Below are 15,641 nucleotides of genomic sequence, written 5' to 3' on the forward strand. Positions count from 1 at the left end.
CATTTTTTCCTCTGGGTTGGGGCTTGCTGTCGGGGGGCAATCCCCCACCCAAAGTTACTGTCATTCTCCATTCAGTAGTTAGGAGAATTCTGTGCGCCATTCTAAACTACTTTTAGCCTTCCCGGAGCTCAATGAATAAATGTCCTTTTTTCCTCTGGGTTGGGGTTTGCTGTTGGGGGGCAATGCCCCACCCAAATTTACTGTCATTCTCCATTCAGTAGTCTTTTGTGCACCATTTTAAACTACTTTTAGGCTTCCCGGAGCTCACATGATTAAATGTCCTTGTTTCCTCTGGGTTGGGGCTTCCTGTTGGGGTAATGCCCCACCCAAAGTTACTGTTATTCTCCATTCAGTAGTTAGGAGAATTCTGTGCACCATTCTAAACTAGTTTTAGCCTTCCCGGAGCTCACATGAATAAATGTCATTGTTTCCTTTGGGTTGGAGCTGTCTTTCGAGGCAATGCCCCACCCAAAGTTACTGTCATTCTCCATTCAGTAGTTAGGAGAATTATGTGCACCATTCTAAACTAGTTTTAGCCTTCTCGGAGCTCACATGATTAAATGTCATTGTTTCCTCTGGGTTGGGGCTGTCTTTCGGAGGCAATTCCCCACCCAAAGTTACCGTCATTCTCCATTCAGTAGTTAGGAGAATTCTGTGCGCCATTCTAAACTACTTTTAGCCTTCCTGGAGCTCACATGAATAAATCTCATTTTTTCCTCTGGGTTGGGGCTTGCTGTCGAGGGGCAATGCCCCACCCAAAGTTACCGTCATTCTCCATTCAGTAGTTAGGAGAATTCTGTGCGCCATTCTAAACTACTTTTAGCCTTCCCGGAGCTCACATGAATAAATGTCATTTTTTCCTCTGGATTGGGGCTTGCTGTCGGGGGGCAATGCCCCACCCAAAGTTACCGTCATTCTCCATTCAGTAGTTAGGAGAATTCTGTGCGCCATTCTAAAATACTTTTAGCCTTCCCGGAGCTCACATGAATAAATGTCATTGTTTCCTCTGGGTTGGGGCTTGCTGTCGGGGGGCAATGCCCCACCCAAAGTTACTGTCATTCTCCATTCAGTAGTCTTTTGTGCACCATTCTAAACTACTTTCAGCCTTCCTGGAGCTCACTTGAATAAATCTCATTGTTATCTCTGGGTTGGGGCTTGCTGTCGGGGGCAATGCCCCACCCAAAGTTACTGTCATTCTCCATTCAGTAGTTAGGAGACTTCTGTGCATCATTCTAAACTACTTTTAGCCTTCCCGGAGCTCAATGAATAAATGTCATTTTTTCCTCTGGGTTGGGGCTTGCTGTCGGGGGGCAATGCCCCACCCAAAGTTACTGTCATTCTCCATTCAGTAGTTAGGAGAATTCTGTGCGCCATTCTAAACTACTTTTAGCCTTCCCGGAGCTCAATGAATAAATGTCATTTTTTCCTCTGGGTTGGGGCTTGCTGTCGGGGGGCAATGCCCCACCCAAAGTTACTGTCATTCTCCATTCAGTAGTTAGGAGAATTCTGTGCGCCATTCTAAACTACTTTTAGCCTTCCCGGAGCTCAATGAATAAATGTCCTTTTTTCCTCTGGGTTGGGGTTTGCTGTTGGGGGGCAATGCCCCACCCAAATTTACTGTCATTCTCCATTCAGTAGTCTTTTGTGCACCATTTTAAACTACTTTTAGGCTTCCCGGAGCTCACATGATTAAATGTCCTTGTTTCCTCTGGGTTGGGGCTTCCTGTTGGGGTAATGCCCCACCCAAAGTTACTGTTATTCTCCATTCAGTAGTTAGGAGAATTCTGTGCACCATTCTAAACTAGTTTTAGCCTTCCCGGAGCTCTCATGAATAAATGTCATTGTTTCCTTTGGGTTGGAGCTGTCTTTCGAGGCAATGCCCCACCCAAAGTTACTGTTATTCTCCATTCAGTAGTTAGGAGAATTATGTGCACCATTCTAAACTAGTTTTAGCCTTCTCGGAGCTCACATGATTAAATGTCATTGTTTCCTCTGGGTTGGGGCTGTCTTTCGGAGGCAATTCCCCACCCAAAGTTACCGTCATTCTCCATTCAGTAGTTAGGAGAATTCTGTGCGCCATTCTAAACTACTTTTAGCCTTCCCGGAGCTCACATGAATAAATGTCATTTTTTCCTCTGGGTTGGGGCTTGCTGCCAGGGGGCAATGTCCCACCCAAAGTTACCGTCATTCTCCATTCAGTAGTTAGGAGAATTCTGTGCGCCATTCTAAACTACTTTTAGCCTTCCCGGAGCTCACATGAATAAATGTCATTTTTTCCTCTGGGTTGGGGCTTGCTGTCGGGGGGCAATGTCCCACCCAAAGTTACCGTCATTCTCCATTCAGTAGTTAGGAGAATTCTGTGCGCCATTCTAAACTAATTTTAGCCTTCCTGGAGCTCACATGAATAAATGTCATTTTTTCCTCTGGGTTGGGGCTTGCTGTCGGAGGGCAATGCCCCACCCAAAGTTACTGTCATTCTCCATTCAGTAGTCTTTTGTGCACCATTGTAAACTACTTTCAGCCTTCCTGGAGCTCACATGAATAAATCTCATTGTTATCTCTGGGTTGGGGCTTGCTGTCGGGGGCAATGCCCCACACAAAGTTACTGTCATTCTCCATTCAGTAGTTAGGAGACTTCTGTGCGCCATTCTAAACTACTTTTAGCCTTCCCGGAGCTCAATGAATAAATGTCATTTTTTCCTCTGGGTTGGGGCTTGCTGTCGGGGGGCAATGCCCCACCCAAAATTACTGTCATTCTCCATTCAGTAGTTAGAAGACTTCTGTGCATCATTCTAAACTACTTTTAGCCTTCCCGGAGCTCACATGAATAAATGTAATTTTTTCCTCTGGGTTGGGGCTTGCTGTTGGGGGGCAATGGCCCACCCAAAGTTACTGTCATTCTCCATTCAGTAGTTAGGAGAATTCTGTGCGCTATTCTAAACTACTTTTAGCCTTCCCGGAGCTCAATGAATAAATGTCATTTTTTCCTCTGTGTTGGGGCTTGCTGTCGGGGGGCAATGCCCCACCCAAAGTTACTGTCATTCTCCATTCAGTAGTTAGGAGAATTCTGTGCGCCATTCTAAACTACTTTTAGCCTTCCCGGAGCTCAATGAATGAATGTCATTTTTTCCTCTGGGTTGGGGCTTGCTGTCGGGGGGCAATGCCCCACCCAAAGTTACTGTCATTCTCCATTCAGTAGTTAGGAGACTTCTGTGCATCATTCTAAACTACTTTTAGCCTTCCCGGAGCTCACATGAATAAATGTCGTTTTTTCCTCTGGGTTGGGGCTTGCTGTCGGGGGGCAATGCCCCACCCAAAGTTACTGTCATTCTCCATTCAGTAGTTAGGAGAATTCTGTGCGCTATTCTAAACTACTTTTAGCCTTCCCGGAGCTCAATGAATAAATGTCATTTTTTCCTCTGGGTTGGGGCTTGCTGTCGGGGGGCAATGCCCCACCCAAAGTTACTGTCATTCTCCATTCAGTAGTTAGGAGAATTCTGTGCGCTATTCTAAACTATTTTTAGTCTTCCCGGAGCTCAATGAATAAATCTCATTTTTTCCTCTGGGTTGGGGCTTGCTGTCGGGTGGCAATGCCCCACCCAAAGTTACTGTCATTCTCCATTCAGTAGTCTTTTGTGCACCATTCTAAACTACTTTCAGCCTTCCTGGAGCTCACATGAATAAATCTCATTGTTATCTCTGGGTTGGGGCTTGCTGTCGGGGGCAATGCCCCACCCAAAGTTACTGTCATTCTCCATTCAGTAGTCTTTTGTGCACCATTCTAAACTACTTTCAGCCTTCCTGGAGCTCATATGAATAAATCTCATTGTTACCTCTGGGTTGGGGCTTGCTGTCGGGGGCAATGACCTACCCAAAGTTACTGTCCTTCTCCATTCAGTAGTCTTTTGTGCACCATTTTAAACTACTTTTATCCTTCCCAGAGCTCACATGAATAAATGTTACTGTTTCCTCTGGGTTGGGGCTTGCTGTCATTCTCCATTCAATAGTCAGGAGAATTCTACGCAGCGTTACAGAAATACATTATATGAGGGTCAAGTATGATATTAATAATTTTGACCCTTTTGCCACACTTCACATAAATAAAGGCTTTGGTCTCCCTGTCTATAACTAAATCCAAATTAGATCTATAAAGAAGATGAAATTGCATTATAATACCCAGTCAATGATTAGTGAAGAAAATGTGCTGGATAAAATGAGTATAGAGAAATATGCTAAAGCTTATTGTTGTTGATAAGGCTTTGAAGACTCGATGCATTAAGGACTCAATGCATGAATTACCAACATATTATTATCACCCCAAAAATTATCAGTTTAGTATCTTGTTGAAGAAATACAGCATTTCCAGTCCGTTTTCAAAATCCCGTCCTATGAAGTGAAAATTATTATTATTATTATTGTTATTGTTATTATTATTATTATTAGTAGTAGTAGTAGTAGTAGTAGTAGTAGTAGTAGTAGTAGTAGTATTGTTTATTATTTATTATTTATTTATTATTTATTATTTATCATTTATTTATTATTTATTATTTATCTATTATTCATTATTTATTATTTACTATTATTATTACATATTATAATTATTATTTATCATTTATTATTATATTTATCATTATCATTATATTTATCATTATCATTATTAATTATTTTTTATTATTATTATTATCTATTATTATTTATTATTTATTATTATTATCATTATTATTATTATTTTTATTATTATTATTATTTATTATCATTATTATTATTATTATTATTCATTATTTCTATTATTATCATTTATTATTCATTATTATTATTTATCATTATCATTATCATCATCATTTATTATCTATTATTATTTATTATCATTATTATTATTATTATTATTATTATTATTATTATTATTATTATTATTATTATCCATTATTTCTATCATTATCATTTATTATTATTATTTATTATTATTTATTATTAATTATTATAATTTATTATTATTATTATTATTATTATTATCATTATTATTATTATTATTATTTTTATTCATTATTATTATTATTATTATTCATTATTATTCTTTATCATTATTATCTATTATTATTTATTAATATTTATCATTATTATTTTTAATATTATTATTATTATTATTATTATTATTTATCATTATTTTTATTAGTATTATTATTTATTAATATTTATTATTATTATTATCATCATCATTATTATTATTATTATTCATCATATATTATCATTATTATTATTATTATTATTATTATTATTATTATTATTATTATTATTATTATTTAATTATTATTATTATTGTTATTTTTATTATCATTTATTATTAATATTTATTATCATTGTTATTATAACTTATTTTTTATCATTATTTTTATTCGTTATTATTCATTATTATTATTTATTATTATCATTAATTATTATTACAATTATTGTTATTATTATTATTATTTATTATTATTATCTCACATCTTTTACTCTCTATCGTACTACATCCACGCACATTCAAACACCCCAAAACTAGAGTGCGGGGAGCAGTCACTCTGGGGGGAGAGTGACTGCTCCCCGCACTCTAGTTTTGGGGTGTTTGAATGTGCGTGGATGTAGTACGATAGAGAGTAAAAGATGTGAGATTGGAAGTATGTTTAGAAGTAGAAGGATGGATGTATTGGCCTTGTGTGAGACAAAGATGAAAGGAAAGGGTGAAGTGATGTTTGGTGAAATGTCTGGTAGAGTGTCTGGGATTGAAAGGGGAAGAGCGAGAGAGGGTGTGGCTTTATTGTTGAGTGAATGGATGACAGGTAAAGTAGTGGAATGGAAGGAGATATCATCTAGGTTAATGTGGGTAAGGGTTAGGTTGGGTAGGGAATGTTGGGCGTTTGTCAGTGCGTATGGGCCAGGTAGTGAGAAAAGTGAAGAAGAGCGGAATGAGTTCTGGAATGAATTAACTAGGGGTGTAGAAGGACTGGGTAGAAGGAATTATGTAGTTGTTATGGGTGACTTAAATGCTAGAGTGGGTGCTGGAGAGGTAGAAGGTGTCATTGGGAAATATGGCGTACCAGGTGAAAATGAGAGTGGTGAGAGACTGGTAGATATGTGTGTTGAACAAGAGATGGTAATAAGTGCTAGCTTTTTTTTTAAAAAGAAAGATAAAAATAAGTATACATGGGTAAGAGTGGCAAATGGAAGAGTAGTAGAAAGGGCATTAATGGATTATGTGTTGATAACTAAAAGAATGTTTGGAAGATTGAAAGACGTGCACGTGTTTAGGGGTATGGCTAACGGTATGTCTGATCATTTTTTGGTGGAAGGAAAATTAGTTGTAGCAAAAGAGTGGGGGAATAGAGTAGGTGGATGTAAAAGGGAGCTAGTGAGGGTTGAAGAGCTAATAAAACCGGGGGTAAAAAGTAAATATCAGGAAAGGTTGAAAATGGCATATGACGAGGTGAGAGTAAGAGAAACTGGTAATTTAGAGGAGGAGTGGAAGTTAGCAAAAGAAAATTTTGTTGGGATTGCAAGTGATGTATGTGGCAAGAAGGTTGTTGGAGGCAGCATGAGGAAGGGCAGTGAATGGTGGAATGAAGGAGTGAAGGTAAAAGTGGAAGAGAAAAAGAGGGCTTTTGAAGAATGGCTGCAGAGTAATAGTATAGAGAAGTATGAAAAATATAGAGAGCAAAAGGTGGAAGTAAAGCGCAAGGTACGTGAGGCAAAGAGGGCAGCTGACCTGAGGTGGGGTCAGGGACTGGGACAGTCATATGAAGAGAATAAGAAGAAGTTTTGGAAAGAAGTGAAGAGAGTAAGGAAGGCCGGCGCAAGAATTGAAGAGACAGTGAAAGATGGAAATGGAAGGTTGTTAAAAGGAGAGGAGGCAAGGAAAAGGTGGGCGGAATATTTTGAAAGTTTGCTGAATGTTGAGGATGATAGGGAGGCAGATATAATTGCGGTTCCAGGTGTTGAGGTGCCAGTGATGGGAGATGAGAATGAGAGAGAGATTACAATAGAGGAAGTGAGGAGAGCACTAGATGAAACGAGAGTAGGAAAAGCATCGGGTATGGATGGTGTGAAAGCTGAGATGTTGAAGGAAGGGGGTGTGACTGTACTTGAATGGTTGGTGAGATTGTTTAATGTGTGTTTTGTGTTGTCAATGGTACCAGTAGATTGGGTCTGTGCATGTATTGTACCACTATATAAGGGTAAGGGAGATGTGCATGAGTGTTGTAATTCAAGAGATATTAGTTTGTTGAGTGTAGTTGGAAAAGTGTATGGTAGAATACTGATTAATAGGATTAAGGATAAAACAGAGAATGCAATCTTGGAAGTACAGGGTGGTTTTAGAAGAGGTAGGGGTTGTATGAATCAGATTTTTACAGTTAGGCAGATATGCGAGAAATATTTAGCAAAAGGTAAGGAGGTGTATGTTGCATTTATGGATCTGGAGAAAGCATATGATAGAGTTGATAGGGAAGCAATGTGGAATGTGATGAGGTTATATGGAGTTGGTGGAAGGTTGTTGCAAGCAGTGAAAAGTTTCTACACAGGTAGTTAGGAAATGTTAGAATAGGAAATGAGGTGAGCGATTGGTTTCCGGTGAGAGTGGGGCTGAGACAGGGATGTGTGATGTCGCCGTGGTTGTTTAACTTGTATGTTGATGGAGTGGTGAGAGAGGTGAATGCTAGAGTGCTTGGACGAGGATTAAAACTGGTAGGCGAGAATGATCATGAATGGGAGGTAAATCAGTTGTTGTTTGCGGATGATACTGTACTGGTAGCAGACACAGAAGAGAAGCTTGACCGACTAGTGACAGAATTTGGAAGGGTGTGTGAGAGAAGGAAGTTGAGAGTTAATGTGGGTAAGAGTAAGGTTATGAGATGTACGAGAAGGGAAGGTGGTGCAAGGTTGAATGTCATGTTGAATGGAGAGTTACTTGAGGAGGTGGATCAGTTTAAGTACTTGGGGTCTGTTATTGCAGCAAATGGTGGAGTGGAAGCAGATGTACGTCAGAGAGTGAATGAAGGTTGCAAAGTGTTGGGGGCAGTTAAGGGAGTAGTAAAAAATAGAGGATTGGGCATGAATGTAAAGAGAGTTCTATATGAGAAAGTGATTGTACCAACTGTGATGTATGGATCGGAGTTGTGGGGAATGAAAGTGATGGAGAGACAGAAATTGAATGTGTTTGAGATGAAGTGTCTGAGGAGTATGGCTGGTGTATCTCGAATAGATAGGGTTAGGAACGAAGTGGTGAGGGTGAGAACGGGTGTAAGAAATGAGTTAGCGGCTAGAGTGGATATGAATGTGTTGAGGTGGTTTGGCCATGTTGAGAGAATGGAAAATGGCTGTCTGCTAAAGAAGGTGATGAATGCAAGAGTTGATGGGAGAAGTACAAGAGGAAGGCCAAGGTTTGGGTGGATGGATGGTGTGAAGAAAGCTCTGGGTGAAAGGAGGATAGATGTGAGAGAGGCAAGAGAGCGTGCTAGAAATAGGAATGAATGGCGAGCGATTGTGACGCAGTTCCGGTAGGCCCTGCTGCTTCCTCCGGTGCCTTAGATGACCGCGGAGGTAGCAGCAGTAGGGGACTCAGCAGTATGAAGCTTCATCTGTGGTGGAAATGTGGGAGGTTGGGCTGTGGCACCCTAGCAGTACCAGCTGAACTCGGCTGAGTCCCTGGTTAGGCTGGAGGAACGTAGAGAGTAGAGTTCCCCTTTTTGTTTTGTTTCTTGTTGTTGTCGGCTACCCCCCAAATTGGGGGAAGTGCCTTTGGTATATGGATTATTATTATTATTATTTATAATTATCATTTTTTATTATTTTTTATTATTTTTTATCATTTCTCATTTCTATCTATCATTATTTATTATTATTTATTATTATTATGAATTATTATTTAATATTATTTATCATTATCATTACTATTTATTATTATTATTATTATTATTATTATCATTATTATTATTATTATTATTATTACTGTTATTATTATTTTTGGCTGAGCTACAACCCTATAGTCAATTCTTTTTAGTGAGGCAGATTTGCACCGACTCGCAGGGGTGCCCTTTTAGCTCGGAAAAGATTCCTGCTCGTTGATTGGTTAGACAAGATAATTCTAACCAATCAGAAAGCAGGAAAGTCTTCCGAGGTAAAAGGACATCACAAATGCGCCTCATTAAGAAAATTAAGTATAGTTGGAAAAGTAGTATGATATAAGCCCAAGAGCTCCAACAGGGAAAAAATAACGCAATGAGGAAAAGAAATAAGTAAACTATAAGAGAAGTAATGAACAATTAAAACAAAATGTTTTAAGAACAGTAACAACTTTAAATACAGATCTTTCATATATAAACTTTAAAAAGAGTCTCATGTCAGACTGTTCAACATAAAATATTTGCTGCAAGTTGAAACTTTTGAAGTTCCATCAATTAGGATTAGGAAGATCATTCCACAGACGAAATATGTTCCCCAAAATTAAAAATACTGTCAAAAATCACACATAAAATTATACAAGGGTCATATACAGTTAAAGAAACATTATCAATACTGAAATCCGGGTATTGGGGTGCTACTGCCGTCGACCTACTTACATTCACACTTTACATTTTATTAGAAATCAACCTCATGCCCCATTATTTGCACTATGCACTAATTTTAGCTAGATCTCTATTAAGGGATTCACCAACCCCAGATCTACATTCAGGAGATGGAAATGATGCAAAGAATAACATGCAGTAAGCTTGTTGTCTAGGCCAAACCATGTCAGTTGTATGTAATATGAAAAGAAATAGGCCAAGAACACTACCCTGAGGAACACCAAACATTCCTATATTTCACTATGGTGTCCATAAACAACAACTCTTCACAATCTACTACTTAAAAATTCAATAATGACGCTAAGAAAAGACCCACCCACTCCAACTGTTTGAGTTTGAAAACAAGGGCCTCGAGATTAACATGAGCTTAGACAGGATTAAAATCAAGGCCAATCATACGAACTTACTGACCACAACCAAGGAATTTTTATACAATATTTGAGATTGTAAGAAGGGCATCACATGCTCTAAGCCCCTCAACAAAAGCTAAATTGCAAGATACAGAACAAATTATAATATGGAAGTCCTGGAAATTGGGCGATAATCAGCTTGACTTGAGCTACCACAAATGCATTTACTTAATGCAATAACATTATCAATTCTCCAACAAATGCTAAAAAACCCTCTTCTTGATAACTTCCAGAAAATAGCAGATAACTTTATAAAAATAAAAGAAAAATACCATTTGGGTATACACCCCATAAGCATCAAATATCCATCAAGAAAGCTTCAATATCATGAGATCGAAAATCTAAACTGGTTAGTTTAGCCTCAGGGAAACAGGAGTGAGGAAGATCAAGTTTCTCATTCCTCTGCTTACTGTCAAACACATCAGCCAAAAGGGTTGCCTTTTCCTTTGGACAGTGAGTGACAGGGGCATCGGGTTCAAGTAAAGGAGGAACTGTTACGCTTGCACTAAAGAGAGTGGATATAAGGGTAGCTCACCACTTATGTTCCAGAGTTTACCAGATAGGGGTTCTTTTATGGTTAAATTTTATTTGTTATTACACGTAGTTGAAGCATAAATTGTTTGAGAAAAGCTCTATGCAGCGTATAGTTATTCCAAGTCAAATCTGATCTGTTTCCCTTCCAAAGATGACAGGCCTCCTGCTTCTCATAATAAGCATACCTACAATCATCCCTGAACCAGGGTTAGTCTTACACTTGGTACCTTAGCACATGAGAAGGGATACGTCTATCAATAATGTTGACTAGATTCTCATTCAAGGGAACAACAGGCTCAACACCATTGTGTATTGTGACCAATTCAAGCTCAAAATTTCATTCCATTACTTCAGCACTAACCATTTTTACAAGAGTGAGGAAAGGCGGTGCTTTGTTACAGAAAGTTTTCTTTGTTCTGTAAATTTGTATGTTAACCAGACTGAAATATCAAAAGATCTTGAATGGTTTATAAATTTAGACTTTCAAATGTCATCATTCTGAAAAGGTTATGTTACTTCTAATGAAGAGTTCAGTGACAAGGTCACACAGCGAGTTACAATCAGGTCAGAGGAAGGACATAAAGCTTTAAATTCACAAAGTGATTGTTCACGCTAAATCTCTATGTACAAAAACTCTTTTCTTTGTAAAGGAGTTTTGGCAGCGACTCGTTGGTTTACATAGTTGCTTTTGCAAGGCTTTATTTAAAACAGACCTGTATTTTATCAGGAATTTATTGCATATTAGGTGCTGTGGTAACTATGAGATATATTTGCTTAAGCTGGGTTAAGTTATACCTTTTTGTGTTTCTATGAGAAAGTACATGCTTTTAACTATTATATGAGACTATTTAGTTTAAAATGTGGATAGTGGGTATATGTTTGTAAACCAAACGGAAAACTTAAATGAGTGCGAGTTTACTTGGACTTAGAATTGGTCACCCTTTCATATGCTTCTTGAGTGGTTGATAAATTAATTACAGTAAGTTTGATTATTACTTTCCCATCTTTTTTTCCTTCACTAACCCACCACTATCAGAGTATGTGATTCGATAATATGAATATTAGGTTTCTTTTTTTTTCTTTTAAATAAACGGCCATCCTCTTCTCCATAGTGATACCAAGAGACTAATGATCGGATTTGTGACATAAAGAATGGAAAGAACAAAGGCACTATGTCGCATCATCGACTAGTTAGTTGTCATTAACCACCAGATAATATGATGGTTCCAAGAGTGGGAGACATTTTGCATGGAGAAAAATGGGAAATCTTTATTTTGAGCTAGGGTTGAGATTTAAACAGCTCCAAGATAGGGGCTATATGAACATCTGGCGAGTACAGAACTAAACTTTATCTTTAAAATTCTGTTTGTTCTTCTTTTATTCCAGATTACTTTTCAAATTATGTCTACAAAACAATTATCTGTAGCCATACCATACAATATTTCTTAGTTTCAAGATGTGTATGGTTCCCTATAGGATTACTGAGAGGATCAAAGATGTAGTGTATGGAAAATAGATACTGTAAAGTATCTCTATCAGTAATGCACAAGAGAATTGAATTGCAAAGCGTTTAACATTCCTCCTAAATCTGGGAAGTCTTGAATTATAGCACGAGTAATGATTAAAAAATATTATCATATTTCAAATTATGAAGGAAAAGATGAAAGTGGCTATACATCCGGGAAAATTAATATTTGATATCTTATATCTACTGACAATAAAGAAACTGTCAGCAACTACGTATTTCATCCTCAAGCAACTTATCTATAGGACTACTACTGTACTTCTTAACTCTTTCTTAAGATTCTACTAAATAAGACAAATACACTCATTCTAAATGTAACACTGAATCATATAAAATTATGGACATATCCACCTGGCCAACTCTTCAGTCTCAACATCAATGAAGTCCGGATCAAGACTGGTGAAATCTCCATCCATCCAATGTTTTTCGTACTTTCGCCATTTCATCACCAAAGTAAAAAGCTCTTCATATGGCACCAAACAATCCTGAGACACAGAATCAAATGTAACTTTTATGCTTTACTGAAACAAAACTTAAGTGATAAAATTAAGAAAGAATCTCGAAACTAATTGGTGAGATTTAGTAAGAAAATGTCAAAACTAATTCGTGAGATTTAGGAAAAAGGTGTTAAAACTAAGTGGAAAAATTTAGTTAGAAAATATCACAACTAAGAGTTGATTTTTTTGTAAGAAAATATCAAAACTAAGTGGTGAGATTTAGTGAGAAACTATCAAAACTTAGTGTTAATTTTTAGTAAAGATATATAAAAACTAAGTAGTGAGATTTAGTAAAAAAAAATAAAATATCAAAACTAATTGGTGAGATTTAATAAGAAAATATCAAAACTAAGTGTTGAAATTTAGTAAAAAAATCAATACTAAGTGGAAGATTTAGTAGGAAAATGTAAAAACTAGTTGGTGAGATTTAGTGAGTGAATATAAAAACTAAGTATTGATTTTAGTTGGAAAATGTCAAAACTAAGTGTTGACATTTAGCAAGAAAATCAAAACTAAGTGGTGAAATTTAGTAAGAAAATGTCAAAAGAATTCGTGAGATTTGGTAAAAAAAAATATCAAAGCTAAGTGGTAAGATTTAGTAAGAAAATATAAAAAATAATTCGTGAAATTTAGAAAGAAAAAAAATATAAAATATCAAAAGAAATTGCTGAGATTTTATAAGAAAATATTAAAACTAAGAGGTGAGATTTAGTAAGAAAATGTCAAAACTAAGAGGTGAGATTCAGTAAGAAAATGTCAAAACTAAGTGAAGAAATTTAGTAAGAAAATATCAAAAACATAGTAGTGAGATTTAGTGAGAAAATATTAAGATTAATTATTGAGATTTAGCAAGAAAATATTGAAATTAGTGGTGAGATTTAGTAAGAAAATGACAAAACTAACTGGAGAGATCTAGTAAGAAAATGTCAAAACTAATTGTTGTGATTTAGTAAGAAAATTCAAAATAAGTGGTGAAATTTAGTAAGAAAATATTGAAACTAATTGTTGAGATTTAATAAAAAAATAACAAAATTGATTGATGAGATTTAGTAAAAAAATATCAAAACAATTGATGAGATTTAGTAAGAAAATATCAAAACAATTGATGAGATTTAGTAAGAAAATATCAAAACTAATTCGTGAGATTTATCAAGGATATATCAAAACTGAGTGGTGATATTTAATAAGAAAATGTCAAGCTAAATGGTGATCTTTAATGAGAAAATGTCAAGCTAAGTGGTGAGATTTTGTAAGAAAATATCAAAACTTAAGTGATGAGATTTAGTAAGAAAATATCAAAACAATTGATGAGATTTAGTAAGAAAATATCAAAACAATTGATGAGATTTAGTAAGAAAATATCAAAACTAATTCATGAGATTTATCAAGGAAATATCAAAACTAAGTGGTGATATTTAATGAGAAAATGTCAAGCTAAGTGGTGAGATTTAGTAAGAAAATATCAAAACTAATTGGTGAGATTTTGTAAGAAAATATCAAAACTAATTGGTGAGATTTTGTAAGAAAATATCAAAACTAATTGGTGAGATTTTGTGAGAAAATATCAAAACTAATTGGTGAGATTTTGTAAGAAAATATCAAAACTAATTGGTGAGATTTAGTAAGAAAATATCAAAACTAAGTGGTGAGATTTAATAAGAAAATATCAAAATTAATTGGTGATATTTAGTAAGAAAATATCAAAGCTAATTCGTGAGATTTATCAAGGAAATATCAAAACTAAGTGGTGATATTTAATAAGAAAATGTCAAGCTAAATGGTGATCTTTAATGAGAAAATGTCAAGCTAAGTGGTGAGATTTTGTAAGAAAATATCAAAACTTAAGTGATGAGATTTAGTAAGAAAATATCAAAACAATTGATGAGATTTAGTAAGAAAATATCAAAACTAATTCATGAGATTTATCAAGGAAATATCAAAACTAAGTGGTGATATTTAATGAGAAAATGTCAAGCTAAGTGGTGAGATTTAGTAAGAAAATATCAAAACTAATTGGTGAGATTTTGTAAGAAAATATCAAAAATAATTGGTGAGATTTTGTAAGAAAATAACTTAACTAAGTGGTGAGATTTTGTAAGAAAATAACATAACTAAGTGGTGAGATTTAATAAGAAAATATTAAAATTAATTGGTGAGATATAGTAAGAAAATGTCAAAGCTAAGTGGAAGAGATTATTAAGACAATATCAAAACAAATGGTGAGATTTAGTAAGAAAATATTGAAATTGGTGGTGAGATTTAGTAAGAAAATGTCAAAACTGATTGTTGTGATTTAGTAAGAAAATTAAAAGTAAGTGAAGAGATTTAGTAAGAAAATATCAAAACTACATAGTAACATTTAGTAAGAAAATAACAAAACTAATTGGTGAGATTTAGTAAGAAAGTATCAAACCTAAGTCTTGAAATTTAGTAAGAAAACATCAAAACTAATTGTTGAAATTTAGTAAGAAAATATTAAAACTAATTGTTGAAATTTAGTAAGAAAATATTAAAACTAATTGTTGAAATTTATTGTTGGAATTTAGTAAGAAAATAACAAAATTAATTGATAAGATTTAGTAAGAAAATATCAAAATTAATTGGTAAGATTTAGTAAGAAAATATCAAAATTAATTGGTGAGATTTAGTAAGAAAATATCAAAATTAATTGGTGAGATTTTGTAAGAAAATATCAAAATTAATTGGTGAGATTTAGTAAGAAAATATCAAAATTAATTGGTGAGATTTTGTAAGAAAATATCAAAACTAAGTGGTGAGATTTAGTAATAAAATATCAAAACTAAGTGGTGAGATTTAGTAAGAAAGTATCAACACTAAGTGGTGAGATTTAGTAAGAAAATATCAAAACTAAGTGGTGAGATTTAGTAATAAAATATCAAAACTAAGTGGTGAGATTTAGTAAGAAAATATCAAAACTAAGTGGTGAGATTTAGTAAGAAAATATCTTGTTTTGATATTTTAAGAAAATATCAGCACTAAGTGGTGAGATTTGGTAAGAAAATATCAAAACTAAGTGGTGGGATTTACTAAGTAAATATCAAAACTAAGTGGTGAGATT

At 35.0% G+C, this 15,641-nt stretch overlaps 1 protein-coding gene across 1 annotated transcript in view; it reads right to left on the reverse strand.

Annotated features, from left to right (window-relative positions):
* The window catches only part of LOC137653847 (uncharacterized), an 829,144-nt gene that overhangs the window by 550,153 nt on the left and 263,350 nt on the right, over positions 1 to 15,641 (reverse strand). Inside the window, exon 16 of the mRNA XM_068387498.1 lies at positions 12,417 to 12,550. Within this exon, the coding sequence (XP_068243599.1) occupies positions 12,417 to 12,550 (134 nt within the window). The remainder of the gene's footprint in view (positions 1 to 12,416; positions 12,551 to 15,641) is intronic.

Source organism: Palaemon carinicauda, chromosome 14 (assembly GCF_036898095.1).
Source record: "Palaemon carinicauda isolate YSFRI2023 chromosome 14, ASM3689809v2, whole genome shotgun sequence".
Taxonomy (NCBI): domain Eukaryota; kingdom Metazoa; phylum Arthropoda; class Malacostraca; order Decapoda; family Palaemonidae; genus Palaemon; species Palaemon carinicauda.